The 24,501-nt window shown below is 38.5% G+C and overlaps 1 protein-coding gene across 4 annotated transcripts in view; it reads left to right on the top strand.

Annotated features, from left to right (window-relative positions):
• Positions 1-24,501, top strand: part of Cblb (Cbl proto-oncogene B) — a 183,770-nt gene that overhangs the window by 83,492 nt on the left and 75,777 nt on the right. For all 4 annotated transcript variants that reach the window (XM_041672999.1, XM_041672997.1, XM_041673000.1 and 1 more), the window contains exons 4-5: positions 4,625-4,771; positions 22,082-22,238. In XM_041672999.1, coding sequence (XP_041528933.1) covers positions 4,625-4,771; positions 22,082-22,238 — 304 coding nt within the window. The remainder of the gene's footprint in view (positions 1-4,624; positions 4,772-22,081; positions 22,239-24,501) is intronic.

Here is a 24,501-nt window from a genome sequence, read left to right as displayed (position 1 = left end):
GTATTGGACTAAAAAAAGAAAACTTTGTCACTCTCCTTAGAGGTCTTGACAACTTTTAGTATGTGGACAGAGGGATGACTAACAATTGGCTCTATTAACTGCCAGGTCTCTTAGCAATAGACTGTTCTCAGGAGGGAAAAATGAAAGGCAAGGCTGATGTCAGCCATGTCTCCTGCTTCCTTAGGAATGAGAGTGCCCAAGGTCAGCAGCAGTGTGGAGCACCTCTACACCTGTCTTGGAGGCACTATGTCACAGATGCTCCTTAACTGGACCTGAGTGTCCTTCTATGTGCTTCTCTGCTTTATGTGCTGCTTTGGGTTTCTGTTAGCTTTGTTTCACCTAGTCAAGACTTAGAAGCATGTGCTCTAGCTTTGAAATGTGAGAACTGAATTATTAATAGTTTCTGATAAAATATGATCCTCCGTTTCTGCTACCCAAAGCAGCATATTCTCATGAAGTTTGGACTTCACTAATTAAATCTCTTTTAAAGTTTTTGACTACTTCTGGCTTTTTATTTCTTCCTTGATTTATGGCAGCTATTACTCCCATGGGGTAAACCAGCAACATGCAATCTCACTAGATTATATGTTTTTTGCATTTCTCATGTTCAGTGTTTGCCGCCCATGAAAAATTGATGTTATTAATTCATTTTCAACATTAATTCATTAAGTCATAATGGCCATGATTAGGGCATACCACCACCCTTCATATGTTTTATTGTAATGCTCTCTCTTTGTGTCTTTTTGTGCCAAAGTTCACTAATAGTAGCCTTCTATATCCCAGTATCAGCTATTTGTTCCTTGTCCTTAATGGTGCTGGCTGGAGCCATCCGAACTACTTGGACTTACTCATGAACGGTGAAGTGCCATCATTCTACTTGCTTGTGTTTCAGAACTTGATCCACACCTTTGAAAGGAGATACAGTGTTAGAGACTGAACCAGGACAGAAGGGTGTCCTGCAGCTTAGGTAATGACTGTGCCATTATGGATGCATTAGGCCCAATTTTCAAGGAGCAGTGAACCCTTCTTTACTTTTCTCCTCCTGCTTGCTTGTTTACTTATACTCCTCCCTGCCTCCTTTTCTGCCTCCTGCAATGTTGACATCTTCAGCAGTTCCATAGTCATTACCAATATCTAATTTCTGGTTGGTTCTTGTTTCAAAATACCTTACTCTGAAACAATTTTTCATCTACAAAATTCCCCACAAAACCAATGAAAAATGGCTCAAATTGTATAAATAGTATTGAGGACTTTTTCTTGTAAATGAAAGAATTCATAATGCCAATTCTTGTAAATGAAGTAAAAATTATATTTGTAACATTAAGTCTTTGTGAACAGATTTTTTTTTTTTTAAAGTTGTGGTGGGGCAGGAGAGCTTTCGTTACAAACTAGTGATTTGTAATCATGAAACTGTCCGTTAATTAGTCATCATTTCTGATCATGTGGTGGCGAATCAGGTGGCTTTAGGAAAAGCTGTCTCAGTATGGAATGGTTGTATCATAGTTCTTAGCCTCAGAGAACATGCTCAATGATGCTTTCTTTCTTCCCCTGTCTTTAGATGCTTAGAACGATATGTAATTTTGTATTTCATTTGAAGGTAGGATGTTGTTAAAAGCTGGCAGTTTATAATATAGAGTATGGTGGGGAATTACATAATACATGTACTACATAGAAAAAATGCAGGAATGCCATAGCCTGATTACTATAACAATAAATTTAAATGGTAATAGAAGATTTAATTAACTGTATTGAATTAAAGCCTTCAGAAATCAGTGTTTTTGCCAATGAGTTCCCAGATTGGTCATTTACATTTTTGTAGAGTGTGTGTGTGTGTGTGTGTGTGTGTGTGAATATAATAAAATCTATTTTCTGGACTTTATGAAAATTAAGATAACATGAGACTGATGACTCCAAATACTTTTAACAACACGAGTTGGAGTTTCTTTTAAAAATACAGGACGGACACACACACACACACACACACACATATTATACATATATAATTTTCTCAGGTCATGTAAAATAAGCCTGATAAAACTTTAGTGACCCATTGTAGGTTTTTTAATAAAGGAACCACCCAAACAAAAAAATAAGGAGTTATTTATGTATGTACTGTTATAGCCTCTAGATTATAAATTATAAAATGTTCCTGTTTATGTTTTAAAGTTGAATGTCTATATAGCCATTGAACAAGTTAATTCTTTCTGTACCCTTTCATCTCCTATGGTTCAAATACCCAAGATTAGTAATCACTTACTTTATGCCTCTGACTTATACCTAGCAAGGAAAACTTACAAACATTTGGGAGCGATTAAAGAACAAAGACACAAGGGGATGGAGGCAAGCATTTTAGAAAATAACGAACAGTTGGTTTATCTTAATTGCTACCATATTCATTTTTTCTTTTTCTTTCTTATGTGTCAATTGGGAGTTTGGTGGAAAACTAACCCTCTCACCTAATAATAAGACTTAATTCATTGCAGGTTTTCTAAGTGACTTTATGTTTTCTCTAAGCATGGGTCTTGAAGGTCTTTTACAGTTGAGGTTGAGCACACTTTGTTGCTTTTAGAGTGGAACAGTTTGCTTTTCATCTCCTAGAATTCATGTCTTAACACCCGCCATCATTTTAATCTGGATGGATGGACAATCATGAGACAGCCAGGTCAGTCGTAATGGTTCGACCGAGAGCAAGCTCGCACTTGAATCAGGTTGTGTTATGCAGCCCTGCAGATGTGTTCCAGATAATGAAGAGTTCTGTACAGTGATAGTGAATCTGAGATTGCCAACTTCTGACTCCTTAGAATGAAGTTTCACAGATAGTGTGTCTTATGAGACTATTTGGTGCTTTGCTTAAGGATAAAGACATTATGACAACACAGTTCATGCCTTATTGTTCCCTCTTTATTCTACTCGGCCCTTTCTCCAGTACCTACTGTGTTTTTCTCTGTTCATCATATGTATCTTTAATAGTGTTTTAGGAAGCAAAGCACCCATGGGTACATATTACACAATGTCTTCTAAGCATGTTTTGTTGTTGTTTTTATTGTTTTTTGTGTTCTTGTTTTCCTGTTGTCATTCAGTACAGATTCCAGAAGAAAAATGGGAGGAGTAGCATGTTTTTTTGTTTTTTTTTTTTGATTTTTCGAGACAGGGTTTCTCTGTAGCTTTTGGTTCCTGTCCTGGAACTAGCTCTTGTAGACCAGGCTGGCCTCAAACTCACAGAGATCCGCCTGCCTCTGCCTCCCGAGTGCTGGGATTAAAGGCGTGCGCCACCAACGCCCAGCGAGTAGCATGATTTTTATTGACAAAAGTTATTGTTGAAATATAAGGTTTTACTTATTGCAAGTTGAATTGCTCTCTATACTTCATGTGTGTTTGTTTTCTTGAGGCACTTGCCCCTGTCCCAGCCCCCTACACACATCAGCACACTCCTCTCAGCTTAGAAAGAAGTTAAAACTAAGAATTAAGTTAAACTAAGTTAAAATTTAGAAATCAGTTTCTCATGCATGTACACGTGTATGTGTGTGTGTTGGTTGAGTTCTGTCTGGTGGCTGTGAGCTAAAAAGAATGTAAAGTCAATTGACAGCTCAGTTTTAAATAAGTTTGTTTAACCTTTTGTGTTTCAGTTGCTTCTTCGTTATGTAGCACTGGTAGATCAGGCCTTTCAACATAGTTTATGTCATAGACTTAAGAAAGAAGAGTAATTGAGGTGATAGTGCTATCTTTCCCTATAAAATATATTTTAAATCATGTTGGAATCCCCAGAAGCATGGGAGTTAGAAGGGAGGATTCCCACATTTCCTTTCTTTCTTGGCCATCTATTTCTTATCCTGTTGCCATTTTATCCTTTTGAGACATTTCATCCAATCTGTTTTGGCTCCCCTTCTCATATTGTAGTTATCATAATGAAGGAAACATACTAGAATGACCCAGGAAATTCTGGCAATATCTGTTTCAAACCCCATCTTAGAGACATCTCATTCGGAAGTAGAAGAGACCAGTGAAGTCAGAGACACTTTGGCTCATTGGCTTGGCTCTCTCTTCAGGGCAATTATAAGTAAATGTTCTCCCATCCCATTTCCCGTCACGTCGTCTTTCCCTCTGCTGTGCCCCTGTGAGCCAAGTGGTAGCCATACTCTGAAAAGCCGTGCTCCTAATGCTTCTATCCCCTTCTCTCTCCTCTGCCATTCTCTTCTCTACCGTGGGGCAGTCGTGTGCTGTGAAAGTATATGTCTTCCTGCACTCTCTCGTGGCAGATTTCCCCTATGTTCCTGGGTAGAAAGAGCACCCTGTCATTTGTGTCTAACCTTTATATTTAATTATGCTTTCCACAGGTTTATCCTTCTCATTAAACTGTAAGCCTAATGAATAAAATTACATCATTTTCTTTTCTCTTTTTCAGTTAAATAAATACATGGATAAAAGATAAAATCTAAATTGGTTAGGAATGTGTGTAGCGAACATTATTTTAGATGGATTCTCACGTTGAGATCAACCTACTTTTAGGTTCATGACTGACTCCTAAGACTCTGCTTGATGTATACAGAATTTACTTGAATTAATATAGATTCCTATTAAAGGTTACATGCATATATTTACCTCTCTTCATTCTTCCCTTGTACAGACGGAATCTCACTAAATTGTCCCTGATCTTCAGTCACATGCTGGCAGAAATTAAGGCAATCTTTCCCAATGGCCAGTTCCAGGGAGATAACTTCCGGATCACAAAAGCAGATGCTGCTGAGTTCTGGAAGAAGTTCTTTGGAGACAAGTAAGTCAGAGTGTAGACCCATCAACCTGGTTTTCTTTGTTGTCAGCTTATTTCTTGACTATACAGAGGAAGCATTCAGTAATTTTGATAGGATTTAATTCTCTTCGTTTTTCTTCAGTGCTGAGGGTTTGAGCTAAGACCTTGTGTGTGCTGCTTGAGTGTTTTCCCACTGAGCTGTGGCCCCCAAACCTTGATAACCTTAGAATGATAATTGTTCCTGTTGTAGTCAACAAATGTGTTAGTAATGAGACATGTAATTTTTGTTGTTAAAGTCAGTGTCATATTAGACAGAATTTGTATTCTGAAAGAACTTATTGCGTCAGTTGCTCTGAGAAGCAGACATATATAAAATAATTCATGTGTATAATTTCTTATCATTTAATACCTATCAAGGATATATATATATATGTATATGTAAAAGGTACATAGGAATATTTACCTTAAAAAGCATAAATAGGACTGTGGAAATAGCACAGGGAAAAGTGCTTATTGTGTAGGCAGGGGAATACAGCTTGAGCTCCCAGTATCCACATAACTATTGATGGGCATGGCAGCCCACCCGTAACACCAGCATGCTGAACATGGAGATGGGGTTCCTAAAGCAACTGACAAGCTAGATTAACTAAGCTGGTGAGCCCAGGATAATGTGAGAGACCCTGCCTCGCATATAATGTGGAGAGTGATTGAAAAAGACGTACTCAGTTTATCTCAGGCCTCCTCATGTATGAATAAACACATATGCATCTACAGATACAAACTTGTACACACACACATGTACAGACATGCGCATATACATATATCATATACATGCAAAAAAGTGGAATATTAGTTGTGTTACGTTTGTTTGTGCTGTGGAATATTTAATGATTCAAAGATGTTACATTCTTTTATGTTGCATTCATTCGTTGAGCACGGTAAAGCTGTGTTATTTTGCCTACTTCAAACACCTAACTGGTCTAAGAAAGAGATGAATGTCCAATAGCTAGGCAGAAGAGAGAAAAGGCAGGGCTGGCAAGCAGAGAGAAAAAATAGAAATCCAGGGAAAAGGAGGCGGGGGAGCAAGAAAAGGAGGCAAGGAGGACTCCAGGGGCCATCACCTCAACCACACAGCCAGAGCAGGAGTAAGAAGGAAAGAAAGGTATATAATAAAGAAAGGCAAACAGCCCAGAGGCAAAGCATAGGTAAAGAGAAATGAGATAATTTAAGTTAGAAAAGCTGGCTAGAAAGAAACCAAACAAAGGCTAGGCATTAATAAGTTAGAGTATGTCTCTCTGTATTTACTTGGGAATGAAGTGAAGTAGCGGTCCCCAAGAATTAAAAAAAATATTAAAACAAAAGAAACAACAAACCAACTACAGACCTCTTTTTAGAGGAGATATATGTTAGACTTAGAAAGGATCTTTAAAAATGAGGTGCAAGAGCCTTCTGTTTCACCCAGCGATCCTTTCTGTGTATTGCTCACAAAAGCCCATTAGGTTTAAACAAAAGCTGTGTGACCAGGCGCATCTCAGAGCTGCCAAGTGAAGACCATAAACACTTCTTACTCAGATATACATGTCCATGAGCCGGTTAATGTTGGGGTTGAATGTGAGAATTCATCATAATTTATGTAACACTTGGTAAACTTTGGGGATCATCCCTCAGAAGTGAACAACGGGAGACAAGTGACTTCCGTGACTTCCTAAGGTTTCCTGGGGCTGGAGAGATGGCTCAGTGGTTGGGAGCAGTGTCTGCTCTTCCAGAGGTCCTGGGTTCGGTTCCCGGCAGCCACGTGGTGGCTCACAACCATCTGTGATGAGGTCTGGTGCCCTCTTCTGGCCTGCAGACGTACACACAGACAGAGTACTGTATGCATAATAAATAAATATTTTAAAAAATAAAATAAAATAAAAAGAGCACCTTCGGATGCTCTTGCTGGAAGAGGCACACTACCCAGTGGAGAGGACGCCTGATGGCTTCCACATTGATGAGTGTTTGAAAACTGGGTAGCTGTGCCTGTCTGTTCCATGAATTGTGGAGTTAGACAGGTAATGTGTGGGCTATGCTTTGAGCTGCTCAGTGCTCTCAGAATGGTGACTGTAGCATTGGCTTATGCTTTGTCCTTTCCTTTCTGTCATGAAAAGGTTGGTTTCTGTAGCTACTACCACGACTAGAGTGTACATACACAGAGCAGCGATTTTAACAGGCATAGAACATTCTGGTTCTAAAAATATATTTTGGTTTGGTGCTTGAGAAAGGTCTTACCATGTGTCTTAGGCTAACCTAAAACGTAAGGTCTTCCTTAGGCTGCTTTCCACATGCCGGGATGATAGGTGTGTGCCACCATTCTTGGTTTGACTTCAAAAAATCCTGTTGTTCACTTCCTATATTGAAATGAAAGGAGAATATACCATTTAATTCCAGTGGCATGAACACTGTGTTGTAGAAATCCAGCTCTTCATAACATTTCTCCGTCCATTTACCATTGAGGGATTAATAGTTTCATCCTCACTGCTAATGTGAACCGCAGGAGCGAAGAGCATCCTCATGAAATATGGATGAGTGGAGCACAGCAGCGAGGCGAGTTCTGGAAGAGCGCCGGCATTGCAGCTCCCGTGTTAGCACTGAGAGCCCAGGGCACGCGTGGTGACTTTCAAAATAATTTTTCTCTTAAAGCTTCTGAAAATGTATAGGACAAGTTGTTCACGGAAATTCAGTTTGAAAACTGACAATTCTGCTTTGTTGTACAGCACTTTGTTAGGAGGTTCCTAAGAAATGACAACTGTGCTCATGTTTTTGAAGAGTCATATTTTCTTTGCTGACACCACACAGCACGGTGAATTATGAATTTTAGACACCTTTGGTCTCCTTTGTTTAGCCACAGGCGCCAAGGGGCTGCTATTGTTTAGAACTGTTCCGTCAGGAAATCACTTCATCTATCGTCCAAGTGCTGTCCCTGCCCACAGTCCTCCCTCCGTCCACTGGGTCTGTGACGTCGACAGGCTGAAAATGGCCTTTGACACCTTTGCTTTTAGGATGAGCATACAATTCCAAGGTGCTTCCAGAACTGATTCGAGCATAAAAGTGGACTAAAGCCATTCCTCTTTCTCAGTTGGCTGTTGTTCTGTGGTTCCCTGTGTCTTTCGAGTTCATGAACAGTGTGTGAATAGTGTGACTTCCATGGACTGAATTCTTTCTTTTCATCATGTTCCAAATAGCTCATATTTACTTGGTTCTCATCTTAAAGAATCCCTGTCATTTATCCTATACAGTGATGATATAAGAAAAGTTTCATTTAATCTAAGCGGTGACATTACACTTCAGAATAGCACTGTAAAAAAAAAAAAAAACCTATAATAAGAGGTTGTTTCTACAATCAGTCAGATTAAAATTTTGTGATTTTAGTCTTAAAGACTGTTGTTATGGTTTCCTTCTGTGAAGGGATAAAGTCATCTTTAACAAAACTTTAAGAATAAATTAAAATAAAAAACAAGCCATTCTTCATAAGACTTCATGATACTCTCACATATTAATTTCATTTCAGACCTTATGAAAACAGGAATAGAAAAATGGCTTTCAGTACTGTATGCCTACTCTCTGTCTGGGGGCTCAGCAGAGCAGCGAATAGGCCCTGTCTGCCAGAGTCTCAGTAAGACAAAATGGGCATGACAAAAGGAATAGAAAATCCTGCATACTCAAATCTTTATGCAAATCCATTTAGTATTTTAAAAGTTTAGTGTTGTCTTTACTTCCTTATTCTATTCACCAGGAGATAATAGAAACATGTAGGAAAGTAACGTTATTGAATAAATGTATCAATATAAGTTACAAAATGAGACAGTCAGACCAAATCTTCATATTCTGGAATAATCTTTATAATCCGGGGGCGGGGTGGACCCTTGCTGGTAATCCAGAAGCATTTTCAGTCTGGCACAGTTTCCCAACTCACACAAGTGCATAAATGCCTAGGAAAGTCGGCAGAGAGGGGAAGAAGGCAGGTGAGAGGGCAGGGGAGGGAAGGAGAGAGAGAGAGGGAGGGAGGGAGACAGCATGGGAGGGTCAGGGAGAAGAGGACACGGGCTAAAGTGCTCACACACCGGGGAAACTGTTTTTCTAAGCAGCCATTAAGATTTCACCAAAGGTTCCCAAGCAAATTATTATGCAGCACGAAGTCTTTCACTTCTCTTGGGTGTTCTTTCTCACTGTGTCCATTACCAGTTGTTATGCTGAAGTTTCAACTTCCCCTGGCTTGCTGTAACAGCCTTTTTGTTGGACCGTCTGTCTTCCGTAACAGCTTCTGAGACCAGTGAGATCTGTGGGAAGCAGAAGCAATCACTCCAAACATTGACCAGAACTGCTTTAGAAATACTGGGTCTGAGATCAAGGCTAACACCCCAAACTTCAGCTTTTAGGAAACATTAGCTGATCTCTCTTTCTCGTTCCTTCCTCCATGCTCTCCTTACTTCACCCACTCTGAGCCCCCACCCCAGATCAACTGCAAAGAAACATCTATCCCACAGTTTACCAGTATTTCCCCTGCACACTTCTCTCTTTTCACGCTTCACTCTGCTAATTTCCCTACCACTGCCTGGGTGACTAGTCACCCATAGTGTGCCCAAGCGCTTCGGAGACTTTCCTGACAGACTATATCTAAAGTTGTTTTTCCACATCCTTGTTGGTACCCAGGTTCCCATTCATTCTTCTAGTTTACAAGGAACGGTGATATGTTCCTATTTCCCAGTTGAGGCATTTCTGAGAGACTAGACAGTCCACTTGAAGACAGGGACTCCATTAACTTTGTTTTTGAGTGCCTTGGTGTATTGTCTCAGAATGTGTGGGCACTGATACTCATTAGCAGACTGTGTGCATGTACTGTTTTTACTATTTTATCTAATCATGTGGATAATTATCATCCTTTCATGAAGCTTAGTTTCGGAGCTTCATGGAGTCCCTGTAGATGCCTCAGCAGAGTGTGTCATTTAAGCTTTTATGAACGTTGTACGTTTAATTCACAGATGGGGAGCAGAGGATTGTATGGCCCCGTAACCTGTACGAGAGAAAGCCAAACAGCTTGTTTCCTCAGGGGAGGAATGCAGGGTAGATATGAGGTCCTCTAGCTCCTGTGGGCTCTGACTGCAGCACTTCCTTGCTTTGTCCCCGGGGACACTCCTTAGACGGGCCGTGCATCCCTTTCCTCTTGGCTAGTGTAGACGTGAGGTAGGGACATTATCTGTTGTCTGGTGCTGCTGTGAAAATTTAACAGATTAGAAGCTGCCTATAAGAGCATAATATTGTCTGGTGCATAATCAGCCAACTATATTGTGAAGTAATTAAACAATTTTTTCTTTGATCTTACTTCAAATACCATATATATATTTGCTAGTTTTAGAATTAGTATAGTTAATCTTTGACTTTGATGGAACTTCCACATCTGACAATCTAAAGCAAACCAAAAAGAATTAAAAGTGAAAATTGAATTGTTCTAAGATTATGTGTATCCCTTTGTAAAAGTGAGTTAAAGATAAATGATCTTCCTTGCTCTGGGGAAAAATGACCTTTTTATAGCTGGGTTTATTGCCTCTGCCTTTGATTTCCCAGGAAAGCGGTATGGACTTTCTTTGGTTTTCCGTATTTACTTTTCACTTTTAATAAGAAACAAGAAAAACTTATTTCTTTTCTTCTCCATTGAGTAATATATATGTTCTCTAGGCTATTAACTAGATCTGTTTCCCGTTATAGAATAGACAACCTAGTTCTCTTTAATTAATAGAGGGAGTACACAGTTGAAACTGGGCACCTTTACAATGAAACTATACAACAGGTTCACTAGGAAAAATATTACCTAAAAACTGAAATGTAAACGCAAAAATAATTTTTTGAGTCAGCTTCTATTATTGTCTATCTAAACAAATCATAGTTTTTTATGTCAACAAAATAATGAAGCTTAAATACAAATTGAAGGATTTTTTTTTGCTACTGTTGAACTCATTGTCTAAAATTCAAAAATACAAAATTGTAACTTACTAACGATAAGCAGTGTTTGTTCAATTTGGGATACAGGATATAAAATGATAAATGCTTAAAGTTGTTATTTTATCCTTAGAAATTGCCTACTTACTATGAGTAGTAAATAAGCTAATTTACCAGTGGCCATGGACTGAAGCATGAGAGGAACATTGGCCTCCAAGGAGAAAGCATATTGTAGAGAATGTACATTTATTAATAGAGTATCTACCCGACCTCTTCCTGAGGATACAGTAGTGGGACTGACTTACTGTGGTGTCGGTTAGTTCAAAAGAAATGATTATAGGAAATTCAGCATTTTATAAATACATTGTCTTCTCCTCATTTTTCTTTATTCTACTCTTTACTTTGAAATAAGTGTCATTAAGCATAATCTCATTTTTTAAAAAGAACTTTTTTAAAGAGTAGATCCAGATTTGCTAAACTTATAAATTCAGCCAAACAGGATAATGATTTTATTATGTCCCAGTGATTCAGGCCATTGTCGGGCAGAGGATGTTGTGGCATTATTGACCAATGATCACCTGAACTGCATAATATTCAGAACATTCTTGGTGACTGTGGAATTCAGACAAGGGAACCTGAATGCTGCTCCAGCAAGGACTTGCTTGGTTCAAGACTGAGCATGCTCGACGCTGCTGGCTCTCACCTTCACTATACTGTATTTTGAAACCTCTACCTGTTGCTTTCTCTGCACTTTTTAAAAACTTTTCTTATGCAAAGCCACACTTCTAAAGCTCGGTCATTTGTGTCCCTAAGAAAAACTGAAAGCCATTGGTATGTTTTAAGTGGAAGAGGGTTCAGTTTATGTGCTAGGTGGATCATAGTGTATGGTGTGGTTAAGAAATTTTAGCAATGATCTTCAAATCTTAATTGTATACTTCATTACCAACTTAATACTACTTTTCTAGCATGGGATATTACTCGATGTTTTCCATTTTTATGGATATATAAATTGTATCTATCCCTTACTATTCTGATATGTGTGTTCACCACATGTATAACACAAATAAAAGGATATATACAATACAAGAATAGCGTTGATATATTCTTCACATCCTGGAAGGGATCATATGTGTACACCGTCTAGTGTCTATGATTGCCACCTACACATGCATTTTATTTAAGTATAGAAAATAAAGTTTGTTGTAACATCTTCATACATGCCCATTGTAACTTTGTTCAGCTTTGCCTCCTTGCCCTCTCTTGTTTCCCACTTCTCTCTTCTCTCCTGCTGTTCTTTCTATTCCCGCATGTGTCCCTTCTGCTTCCTTTCTCATCTTGCACCTTCCCTCTCTTTCTCTGTCTCTCTGTCTCTGTCTGTCTGTCTCTCTCTCTCTCTCTCTCTGTCTCTGTCTCCAGATGACTGGAGAACTGGAGAGTTGTGTTTATTGCCCATTATAAAAAATCTGGGTGTTTTTTATTTAATTCCAGACTCTACATAACTAAGAGCCCCACTGTGTGTGGGTAGTACTTGGCATCCTCACAGAGAGAATTAAGGCTCAGGGAACACATACAAGACACAGCTGATGCTTTCATCATTGCATTGCTATGAGTAAAACACATCTTTTGTGTTGACCCAGAAACTTGGAGACTTCTGCCAGCATCCATGGAACTGGCAACTAATTTCCTAGGAGCTTGGAAGCTGAGCAGCATCCCAGTCTCTGCAACACCTTAGAATCACTTTTGGCTGGTAGGAAAGCTATTCAATTTTATAGCAAAGTAATTGATTTTTTTTTCACAGTCAGCATATGGAAATATATTACTGGCTGCTAAATATTCATTGCTGGCTGCTAAATATTCATTTTCTATCTCTAATGTTGATTATTACTGTGAAGAATAGTAAGTAACTGTAGTATTTTCTCTTTTCTTTTCCTTTTTACTCTTTGGGGGCCCCCACCCAGATTCTAAATAATAGGTTTATTTCTAGCCAGCTTTCTAACTTGCATGGTCCTGTCTGTAACTACTTTCTTGCCTCTGGGCTGTTTACCTTTCTTTATTCTATATATCATACTTTCCTTTTTTTTTTTTTTGGTTTATTATTTTTTTTAGTTGTTGCAAAAAAAAAAATTCCCGTCTCCTCCCCGTTTCCCATTTCCCTCCACCTCCTAGCACACATCGCCCCCTCCCCCTACTCCCCTCCCCCCTCCCCCCCCCCACTCCATTCCCCCTCCCTCTCGAAAATGAAGAGCAGTCCAGATTCCCTGCCCTGCGGGAAGTCCAAGGTCCTCCCACTTCTATCCAGGACCAGGAAGGTGAGCATCCAAACAGGCTAGGCTCCCACAAAGCCAGTTCATGTATTAGGATCGAAACCTAGTGCCATTGTCCTTGGTTTCTCATCAGCCTTCATTGTCCGCCACATTCAGAAAGTCCGGTTTCATCCCATGCTTATTCAGTCCCAGTCCCGCTGGCCTTGGTGAGCTCCCAATAGATAAGTTCCACTGTCACAGTGGGTGCACCCCTCGTGGTCCTGACTTCCTTGCTCATGTTCTCCCTCCTTCTGCTCCTCATTTGGATCTTAAGAGCTCAGACCGGTACTCCAATTTGGTCGCTGTCACTGTCTTGATCCATCGCCAGATGAAGGTTCTAAGGTGATATGCAAGATATTCATCAGTATGGCTATAGGATAGGGTCATTTCAGGTTCCTTCTCCTCGGTTGCTCAAGGTACTAGCTGGGGACATCTCCCTGGACACCTGCGAGCCCCTCTAGAGTCAAGTCTCTTGCCAACCCTAAGATGGCTCCCTTAATTAGGATATATATTTCTCTGCTCCCGTGTTCACCCTTCCTTTATCCCAACCATCCCATTCCCCCAAGCTCCCCCCATTCTCCCCTTCTCATGATTCTCACCCCATTTCCCCTTAGCCCCATGCCACCTCACCCCCAAGTTCCCAGGTTTTGCCCTGCAATCTTGTCTACTTCCCATATCCAGGCAGATGACTATATGTTTTCTTGGAGTTCACCTTCTTATTTAGCTTCTCTAGGATCACAAATTATATGCTCAATGTTCTTTATTTATGGCTAGAAACCAATTATGAGTGAGTACATCCCATGTTCATCTTTTTGCGTCTGGGATACCTCACTCAGGATAGTGTTTTCTATTTCCATCCATTTGCATGCAAAATTCGCAAAGTCATTGTTTTTAACCGCTGAGTAGTACTTTAATATGTATATATTCCATACTTTCTTCATCCATTCTTCCATTGAAGGGCATCTAGGTTGTTTCCAGGTTCTGGCTATTACAAATAATGCTGCTATGAACATAGTTGAACAAATGCTTTTGTCATATGATAGGGCATCTCTTGGGTAATACCACCCTTGGGAATATACCCAAGACATATTTTCCTTCTTACTCTTCAGCTGACTGTGTGTCTATATAATTAGCCCCTGGAATCTTCCTCTTCTTCTCCTTTACTTTCTCTTCTCTCTTCTTTTTTCGAATATAGATTTCTCCTGTTTACTCTCTCTGCCTGGCGACCCTGCCTATTTCTTTCTCCTGTCTAGATGTCTTTGCATCATTAGACAAATATTCCACAGCATCAATAAATGTAACACATTTTAAACTAACATTCCACGGCATAACTTTTTCTTGTTTAGTTCTAGTTTTGCCCTTCTTTCTGTTACTTTTCAGTATCTGCAAAATATGAAGCCTAAGCTGTGCTTCAGGCCTAGAATCCTAGCTCCTCAAAAGAGTAAGGTAGGAGAATCACAAACTAAAGGCATGCCTGGGTATAGAGACAGTTAATGTCCAGCTTCAACTACTTAATGAGACCTTTTCTTAAAGTAGAAGTACCTGATGGTATACCTAAATATGCTCAGTATGTGTAGTTTCTCCAGTAAAGGTCTTAGAATATTGTTGGGTGATTATTTGGTTTGCTTTTATGCTTAGACTTCTAAGGCTTCACTCATTGCTAACTGACTTAATTGGCCAGTATTGAGAGATTTAAGAGGAGTTCTGTCTTATTATTGACTTTTTTGCGTGGTTTTGACACTGACCTTATTGTTGAAAGGAAGATCATTTTAAAGCATTCCACAAACTTCTGTGGAATTATTTTCTACTTTTAATGTGTATATTTTTTTTTTGTTTTACTTAATCTGACCATAGCCGATCAAAGGCAGCTTGCTTTGAACATGAACAGTTGTATCCCGTGCACCTTCCAAATGTTAATGAACTTTCTGAGGAAATATAATGAAGACCAGTTGTGCTTTAGGAAGATGCGAACAAAAGCCCACAGCTTTAAGAAAAGAGTCTGCTGTTCTGTGGTCCATGAAGAAAATGGAAAAATTATATCAGGAATTTTAATGCATTTTTATAAGTGGTGTTTTTTTCAGTTTCTCCTCCTATTCCTTTCTACCAATAAACATACTTCCAAAGTCAAAAAATAAATATGAGTGTTACTGTGGTGATTTAGGGTTCCCTTTAGTGAGTTCTTATTCTTCTGGTTAATAAAAACGACTAAAAAATGAACTTGAAAGTATTATGACCATTTGATTAGCATCTGAAAGAAAAACAATAGAGCAGGCAAACTGAAAATTCCAGCAGCTGCCAGGAAGAGGGAACTGCAGAAGAGGAAGACAGAGAATCATGCCTTATACCTTAGGGTCTAAGGAAACAGACAGGTTCAACCATGGAGGTCAGCAAGCAGCTGCATTGCAGAATGGAGCAGGTCATGTGTGATTCTGAGAGTCAAAATGTCCAGAAGGTCATTGAAAGAGACTTTTTAATAATAAAGAAAAAAGTCCTCCCCAGAATAAAGAGCAGGAGTGGGTTAAGCTATGCAAGCAGAAGTTCCATAAATAATGTTATTGTGAAAGTCAAGGGAAATATAAAGATAGAATTTTCTTATTTCTGCAAATGTAGATCTCTGAATGTAGATCTCAGACTAGAAATGGGGTAATTGTCCACTCCACCAAGAAATGCTTGTCTGTGCTACAGCAAAGTGTCACAGGCTTTGTCTAGGAAGAATGCCTATCACAAGTGGTGTCTGTGACTTTCTCTGTGCAAGTTGAGATGTAGTTAGATCTTAGTATGAACGCCTCTAGTTACCATGGTTATATCCTGTGAAGTGTGAGTGGTCCTGAGGCATCTATCAGTGATGCTGATGTGCTCTTTCTGCCCTGCTGGAAAACAATTGGTTTTCCCTTATTGATGGAGCAGCAGAGCAAAGATAGCCCGATAAGAATCTATTTTCATATCCTTCAAGAAATGTAGTCATTACGAAAAAGATTGGATTTAAGTAATAACTATTTACAAGAATGTCAGCAGGCCTAGGAATCAGAGTCCTAATGCTCTGCATCCATAATGAAAAAAATAAAATCAAACCAGCAGACATCTTCTGAATACCCTGTTACGTTCTGTACAAAGCGCGCCTTCACTTTAGAAGTGCTGACACTGAAGATCTCTTTGGTAAGGTGATTATGCTGCAAAGTTATGCTGCAAAGTCCAGCGAAAACTTTAAAATAAGAAATGGGTTAATACAGATAGGACAGATTATCTTCAAAGCCCAAATGACATTACATATGGATGGACTAGTATCAACTTTCCAACTATCACCACATGAAAACTAACAAGCAGTAAAAGTCTTGATTTATTATTAAAAGCCTGTATTATCTATTCTCATGCTCTCTTTCGATATTTAGTGGTGACTTTAATGCAACACTCTAAGAATTAACTTAAATAATTCAAGTTTAATGTTCATGGCTAGAGGCATGCATAATGTCAGGTAATGAAGTTTTGTGAAATGAACGCACCAATATAAAAACATTCTGAAGAAGGTATCAGCATGTCACCTGATCCTCTGTTGGTCAGAGCCCTTGCTTGCAGCAAGTCCCATGCAGTTAAACACCCTCCCACCCAAGTCTCACTTTGTAGTATGATGAAGTCACTAAGAGTTAAACAGCATGTCTTGTGTTCCTTGTTAATGATGTTGGCTCATCCCTTTGTTGTGCTCATGGAAATCCCCTATTCTTGGGTGTAGCAGTGTTTAATTTATTTTTCTTGTACCGTTATGTAAGTATTTATTATATTGTATGTGGTATCTGAATGACTGTCAATTAAGAACTGTTCTATGCACCTCTTCAAAGGATTTATGCATTTCTGATGGTTGTCTTTGAGTTCAGGCCTTCATCTTTAGTAGGCTCCCCAGCATGCCTTGAAGCTCTTGTTGTCAGTTCTGGCCATGGCCTGCTCCACCTTGCTCCACACCTCTTCAGCACTTTCTAATGGCTCTCAACGTGGGAGAGTGGACTTCAATCATACTTAGATTTTCTTTGCTCTGATGTCCAATGAAGTTGAGCCTATCATTGTATGTTTATTCAACGTCTTCATATGTTGTTTCCTTTTAATTTTGTTTATAGCGTCTGCTCATAAACACCCCCTCCTCCATTCATTGCTTACTTTATGCTTTAAAATCTTTGGCTCAAGCCAGGCGGTGGTGGTGCACGCCTTTAATCTCAGCACTTGGGAGGCAGAGGCAGGCGGATCTCTGGGAGTTCGAGGCCAGCCTGGTTTACAAGAGCGAGTTCCGGGACAGGCACCAAAGCTACAGAGAAACCCTGTCTCGAACCCCCCCCCCCAAAAAAAAAATCTTTGGCTCAGTTTAAATTTTTTGCCTGCTCCAAATGTGTGCAGATATCTTTCTATGTCTCTTCTAAGAAAACTCCATTTCATTGTTAGGTTTAAAATACCTCAAGTTGATTTTCTAAAAGAATACTAGTGTCTGGTGTTCAAGATTTAGTTCCTTACCTACTTTTATCCACCAGCCTTCATAAAAACATATCTTAAAAAAATGTATTTTACAAATATTTGACCTTATATAAAAAAAAATGCTTTGTGGGTTTGGTTTTTTTTTTTTTTGTTTTGGTTTTGGGTTTTAGCTCCTAAAACAGCAGTTTTTCCATCTTTGTTTGCCTATCTGTGTCTCATTGCCACTGTGTTAATGTGAAGGACATAAGCTTGCTTGTGTTCTTTTAAAAATTATTCTATTTAATCTTGGTTATTAATAGTTTGCTGTGAGGTTTCGAATCTGTTTGTTTCTACTGCAGCAATGCCCTGTGGAGTTTTGACTGAGGTTATTGAATCTATAGATCAATTTAAGGAGAAGTGACAACCTCATAATACTGAGTCTGCCAGCCCACTGGAAGGTTATATATCTCCTTAGGACGTTGCTATTTCTGATTCTACATGTGCATTGACCTTGCTCTTCTTCTGTTAGCTCCCCACTCCCAAGTGTTTCATATTTTCAGATACCATTATGTCATACAGAATCTTAGAGTTTTAGATTCTAGTCCCGGTTTGTAATGCTATTTCGAGAAATGATGAAAATCTTTAACATTGATCCCTTAATGCCAGTAATTAGATAAAAACTAGTTTATATAATAATGTGCTGTGAATATATTTACATGATAAATATCATTCTGTGCAATTCCAGTTGCTGTAATACAGTCTTTCTGTCATTAAACATGAATATATTTGCTTTTCGTTTGGTGGTGTTACACATAGCACTGCCTTAATGAGACAGGTAGGTGAGACTTTACACTACCTGCTAAGTGCTTTTTTAGACCAGTGTTTCTTAGACAGAATCTCATGGAAGTAGACTCTCATGCTGCACAGGCTTTGAATCTTGTTACCAGTTTGCCCTCTAGAAATGGTGTGTAAATTCTCTTACCGCATATGTCTGCTATTTCCTGTTTCCAGACACCATTGCCCTTGTTCATTGTCACACCTTTGTTATGTGAAATTTCCCTCCAAGTGCCTTGAATGAACTAGACGTTTCATGAAAATGTTTTGCTTTCCTTTTTTTCTGGACTGATTACCTAACATCCATCTTTCATATCTTAAAATTTCAAGGCTTTCACGTTAGACGGACACATGCTTCCTCTTTCACACAGGTGACAGCCTAGCTGACTGAGTCACCTCTCAGTTGCTGACCCACTGACCCCCTTTCCGTTTTGTCTTCTTGTGTCTAATTGACCTCATTTCCTTATTCTTTCTCCAATAATGTTTATTCTTTCTGTACAGATTAAGATAATGATATCTAAACAGCATGGTATCATGGCCTTGTTTAGCATGTTGTTTTCTCTGAGGCATTAAATAGGACAACTTGCTACTTTTGTAAGAGATTTCTGTATTGCATATGAGCAATGGTAAGCTTCTAAAGGTGCTGAGGTCATACTGTGGAAGCAGTTGTCTAGGTAACCACTGGTCTTTCTACTTGTCTTGTGTATTAAATATCACTTGTGTTTGGTCTGGAAATATGGCACTGCAGACAAAGGCACTTAATGCCAATCTGATCACCTGAACTTTAGCCCCATGATCAATATTGTGGAAAGAGAGAACTAATTCTGGCAATACACACACACACACATACACACACACACACACACACACACGAAGTCGTGCTCCCATGCATAAACACAGAAAAAACATGTAATAAAATGAAAATAATTATTTCAGTATATTTTTACGGTATTTGCCTGTAGCTAATGAGATTTATGATTAATGATAAGTGGCAAATGGAGATTAAATTTTCTGTAGTGTTGTGAGACACTGAAACTCAAGTTGGCCCATTTATGCCGCTCTGTTCCTTTGTTTCTCTTCTCTCTTTTTGCCTCCGGTCATTGTCAAGACACACAAGTTTGCATTTTTTAGTGAAACATTTTGTCATCAATATTTTCTCCCACTGGCTTCATCTTATGGCCATTGATGCTTGCCTTTGTCAAGAAGCCCATGGCGCCAAAAATTTGAAACCACAGTCTTCTTTTCTTGCTCTTAAGGAAACTTTGTACTCTACTTCTGTTCTTCCCATTCTGTCCCATTTTTTTTCTCCCATCCCTTAGACTTGGTCTCTGCTGAGCCCACAGAAGTGAAGGAATACTTATAGTAATGATTCTTTGTGATAAACCAGCCAAATAATGCTCTACTTTCCTAGCCGTCATTACCAACTTTAAAGAAGGTTCCAATGAATATGTACTTGGAGCCTTAGAGTTTATCATAAATGAATTATGATAAAAATCTCATTACACAGCTTCTATGAAAATGTGTCTTTTTATGTTGAAATTATTGCTCTGAAGTTGTATGTTGCATCAAAATCTTAAAAGTAGCTATATTTTATATTTTTTCTCTGAAAAATCATGAAATATTCAAAATAGGTTATAATCTGTATGGATTTTAAGTATCAGATACTGATAATTTTCGGGTAACATATTAAAATGATTATCAGAGCCATTTCGTTTTGACTTTTATACTTTACACACACAAAAGAATGAAGTTTTCCATTCAGCCACTTTGTTCATACAACTTATGCTTTTTAAGTAAAGTATCATGGTACTTGAAAAAAAAATCTATCTGTATCTATCTGTATCATTCTGAAATTAGAAGTCCTTTCACCAACGTTTGCCCTCTGCTTATTATGCATGAGTTTTGTCTTTGTGTCTGGTCAGTACTGGAAGCTTTAATTTGGAAAATGATTAGGTGCCTCTTGGGCAGACTTCCATTGTCGTTGCCATGCAGCTGGCCTAATGGTATCCATACACTCCTATAAGTCAATAGCTTCCCAATATTACTAGAATTTTTCCTTGTTCTTTTAAGGCAGCAATATTTTGTTAACCTTAATCAGAGTCTGACGTGTGTTTCTCTTAAATGGCATCTGATGTGGTGTCTCCCTTCAGTTCTCTGTGGTTTCCTGTTTTTTTTCATACATAGAGAAAAGTCTTTTGAGGTATTAAGCGTCTTAGCTTTCTTCTTTAATGCTGCACGAAGCCCATGCTTCCCTGCAAGTCCAGTGTCTTCTGGCATGTCTTGCCATTTCTTTTATAGTACTTTCTTACACACTGTAATTCCCCCAGGTCTTGTTGAGTGTTCAATCAGAAGGGTTTTCTATTTTTCCCACCTGGGTCCCTTAGTGTTATAAATCCTGCCTCCAAAGTGTTTGTTCCCCAAGGCCGAAGGTGGTCGTAGGCCCTTCCATAGTTAAGTGCCTCCAACAGCTTTGCTATTTTGGTAGATATGGCCTATCAGTGGCTTTGAGCAACTGGGAGAGTCAACACCAATTAGGAACTCATCAAAACTGTTCATTCTTAGGACCCAACGAGATCACAGAATAATTTAGGCTCTAGGTTCTCTATGGCAGGAAGCCCATTAAACAATTTAATCTATGCCATTATTTGTCTGCTGTAGATAATGATAATAATTCGGAATATTCAAGTCATAGCCAAACTTCATTGAGAAAATTGGTATTGAGCGAGGCCAGAGAAATTTTATCTCATTTCTGCTTATTTTCTCTAGAGACAATGGTAAAGAAAAACCCAAGATTTAAATATGCACTATCTTTCTGGAGCATGCATATAGCTTTTGTGTCCTGTTTGAAGACTGAAATATCAGTGTTTAAGACGTGAATAGTTTCTTCCTTCCATCTATTCATGACTAGGAGTGTGGCATTGTGAAAGGAGAAAAGGTTGCTAAGGAACAGATAGATGATGGGTGTCACAGATTTTCATGGTGGAAAGGAGGATGGGTGAGTAGTGGAAATTGCTAAGTTTGAGGAATGAGAGAGACAGGTCTTTTCTTAATTCATTCAGGGGTCCTCTAAAGTTCTGAAATATTATGTATTGAAACTTGCTATATTATATATAATAAAATATATTAATTGGTAGATATTGAGTGAACAAATTTCCACAAGATTTATAAAAGAAGCCTTCCAGTTGCATTCATAGGGAAGGTCAGAGGACATGTGCTTTTCACTTCTGCAAACTGCATCTGAGAGATTGTAGGTGATTGGTCAATAGTTAAACTGCTTTGAGTATACAAAAAAAAGATCATGATGCCTATCACTTTGATCATATTGCCCTCTATTTGTTATGCTTTGAGATACATCTTCATAACCATGAACTGAATGAAAAACTAAGATTCTTGTTAGATGCTTAGCAAATGCAGAATAATCAAGTGAACACTTACTTAATGGAACCTGAATGAGCAATATTTTCAACTGTTCTAATACAAATGCAATAGTGTCTGTGTGTGTGTGTGTGTGTGTGTGTGTGTGTGTGTGTGTGTGTGTGTTTGAGACCGTGTTTCCCTGTAGCAGTCCTGAACTGGAGTCCTTTTCTGGAACTCACTTTGTACACCAGGATGGCCTTAAACTCACAGAAATCCGCCTGCCTCTGCCTCCCAAACATGGATTAAAGATGTGTGCCACTACCACCTGGCTCAAATCTGATACTGATAACGTCATGGTTTACTTCTTTTTTTCAGTGGAAGCTATATCCTTATTGACACCTGATTCATTGAGTCATCTTTTTCCTTTGCACAGAACCATTGTACCATGGAAAGTCTTCAGACAATGCCTGCATGAGGTTCATCAGATTAGCTCTGGCCTGGAGGCAATGGCTCTAAAATCAACCATTGACTTAACTTGCAATGATTACATCTCAGTTTTTGAATTTGATATTTTTACCAGGTTATTTCAGGTAAGATATATACTTGCTTCATCCATCTATCCCCTCCTTCCCTCCAGAGCTCTGTGTTTGTTTCTTTTTTTTTCCACATGCGTACGAAATACACAAACATATGAATAACAACGTCAGTCATGGCAGCCAATGATCATTCCTCTACGTTTAGAGTGAGTCCTGTGGTACAGGCTTGGAATATCAGGTCATGTGATCCTGGTAGGTTGCTTGTTAGTTTTAGTGATTTAGGGAAAGGAATTGTTTTAAATTCCCTTGTTTACATATTCCCTTTGTTCATCTTAAGCCCAGTGGCTAATAGATTGAAGCCATTATAGGTGGGTGTTGGCCAGGTACATCTCATCTGTTTGGCAATGGCAATTTTTTGATCAGAAGATAAACAGCATAGCTAGAAATAGGTCACGGATTTATCTATATTTTACGGGGTCTTATATCACTTTACAAATTGCTTTTCCCTTTGAACAAGTTGAAACAAAGTTTTCCATGACAGCAAATATTCTTCATCAATACATTTTTCAATGCCTGTATAATATTCTGTCACAAATTTGTAACAATATTAATTTACAAAACTCTCATCAAAATTTGTTTTTCTTTATCCAATGATAACTTGTTATTTATCATTTTTACTTTTTAACATTCATCATTATTTTTATATATTCAAAAGCAAGTGGCATAATACTGAAACAGTCATTTTTTTTGCTTCTTAAATATATCCAAATTGAATTCCTCTCAATGCAAAAAATTGAAATTTGTGTTGTGAATATGACTTTGCCACTGGAATGCATATGGTTTATGGGATTTAATTCAAGCACTTACAGAATGAAATCATTTTTTGATATGTTACAATTCTGCTTGTGATAATTGTAGTGAATGTGCTAATACTGACTAGACAAGAAGCTTATTTGTGTTCTGAAAGTATTATTTTAATCTGGAATATGGTATGTTCTGACTGTGATATTAGTAAATAAAATATTAGAGTATGACACGGACCTCTTGTTTCCCGTGCTGTATGACTTGTGTATTTAGTTCTAGCTGCAAAGTCTAGGTGACTGATTCATTTAACCAGAAAGCATTATGTGGTTTCTTAACATAACTTGTTATGAGGAGAACAACAGACTCTGGCGAAGAGCACAGTTAAGGTAGATTTTACTTTATCACAATTTAAAAATCATAGCTTTACATTTTATGTGGAATAAGAAATTTGATAAAATACTGCAGAAAGCATGTGTTTGCTTTTTAAAATTTTTAGTTGCTTCATTTTCTTGATGTATATATTTTGTGAGCCTATTTTTAAATTATTTTGATAATAAAATGAAAGCCTGTAATTTTAAATGATTGTAAGAAGACTTTCAGAAAAGCATCATGCTACCCAGTTACTAATCATATACAGCATAAAGTGTTCCAGTGGTAAAGATCATTTTTGTGAACAAGGATTTCATTTGTAATGGAAATCAAGGAGTCTAAAGGATCAAAGTTTTGATTCATCACCTTCTGATGAAAAGCTTGTATCATTTTCACTGTTAAACATAGCTTCCCCTTAGAGTCTGTTTTTTTCTACTGTTTTAGTTATTTGGTGTGTGTGTGTGTGTGTGTGTGTGTGTGTGTGTGTGTGTGTGGAGAGAGAGAGAGAGAGAGAGAGAGAGAGATTCTCACAGACAGAGATACACACAATTGTGGGTGACTTTATAGAGTGGGCATCAAGAGCTCTAAATCCTCCATTGTATATTAAAGGTATGTAGGCAGCTTCTTTTTGGTTATATGCTTCCCCACTCTACCCATACTGCAGTCAGCATGTGCATACATTGTCTTACATGTAGTTATTCTTAAAAGATAGCCAAGTAGCCTTAATATTTTGAGGGTTGATTATCCTCTGTGTATTTACTGAGGTGTGAGAAACAAAGGAAATTCACAGGTTAACGTGACATCTGTAGATAGGTGTTTGTACCACCAGCAAGCTCCTAAATAACCACACAGAGACTTACCATTAATTACAAATGCTTGGCCAGTAGCTGACCCATATTTTTTATTTATGCTCTTCCACGTGGTATTACCTTTTATCAGCAAGGCATATTCATCTCTGCTTCCTCTGCATTTGGCTGGAAATCAGCCCTCCTTCTTCCTAGCATTCTCTCAATCTATCTCTCCGGCCTAACCTCATTTGTTTAGCTGTTGGCTGGTTGGCTCTCTATTAAACCATTGAGAGCAAAATATCTTCAAAGTGTGCGAAAGGATTATTCCACAGCAGACACCTGGGCAGGTTATTGGT

The sequence above is a fragment of the Microtus oregoni genome, unplaced genomic scaffold (genome assembly GCF_018167655.1).
Source record: "Microtus oregoni isolate MIOR12 unplaced genomic scaffold, Mior012 000023F_ref0000262, whole genome shotgun sequence".
NCBI lineage: Eukaryota > Metazoa > Chordata > Mammalia > Rodentia > Cricetidae > Microtus > Microtus oregoni.
This window is presented reverse-complemented; position numbering and strand designations above follow the sequence as displayed.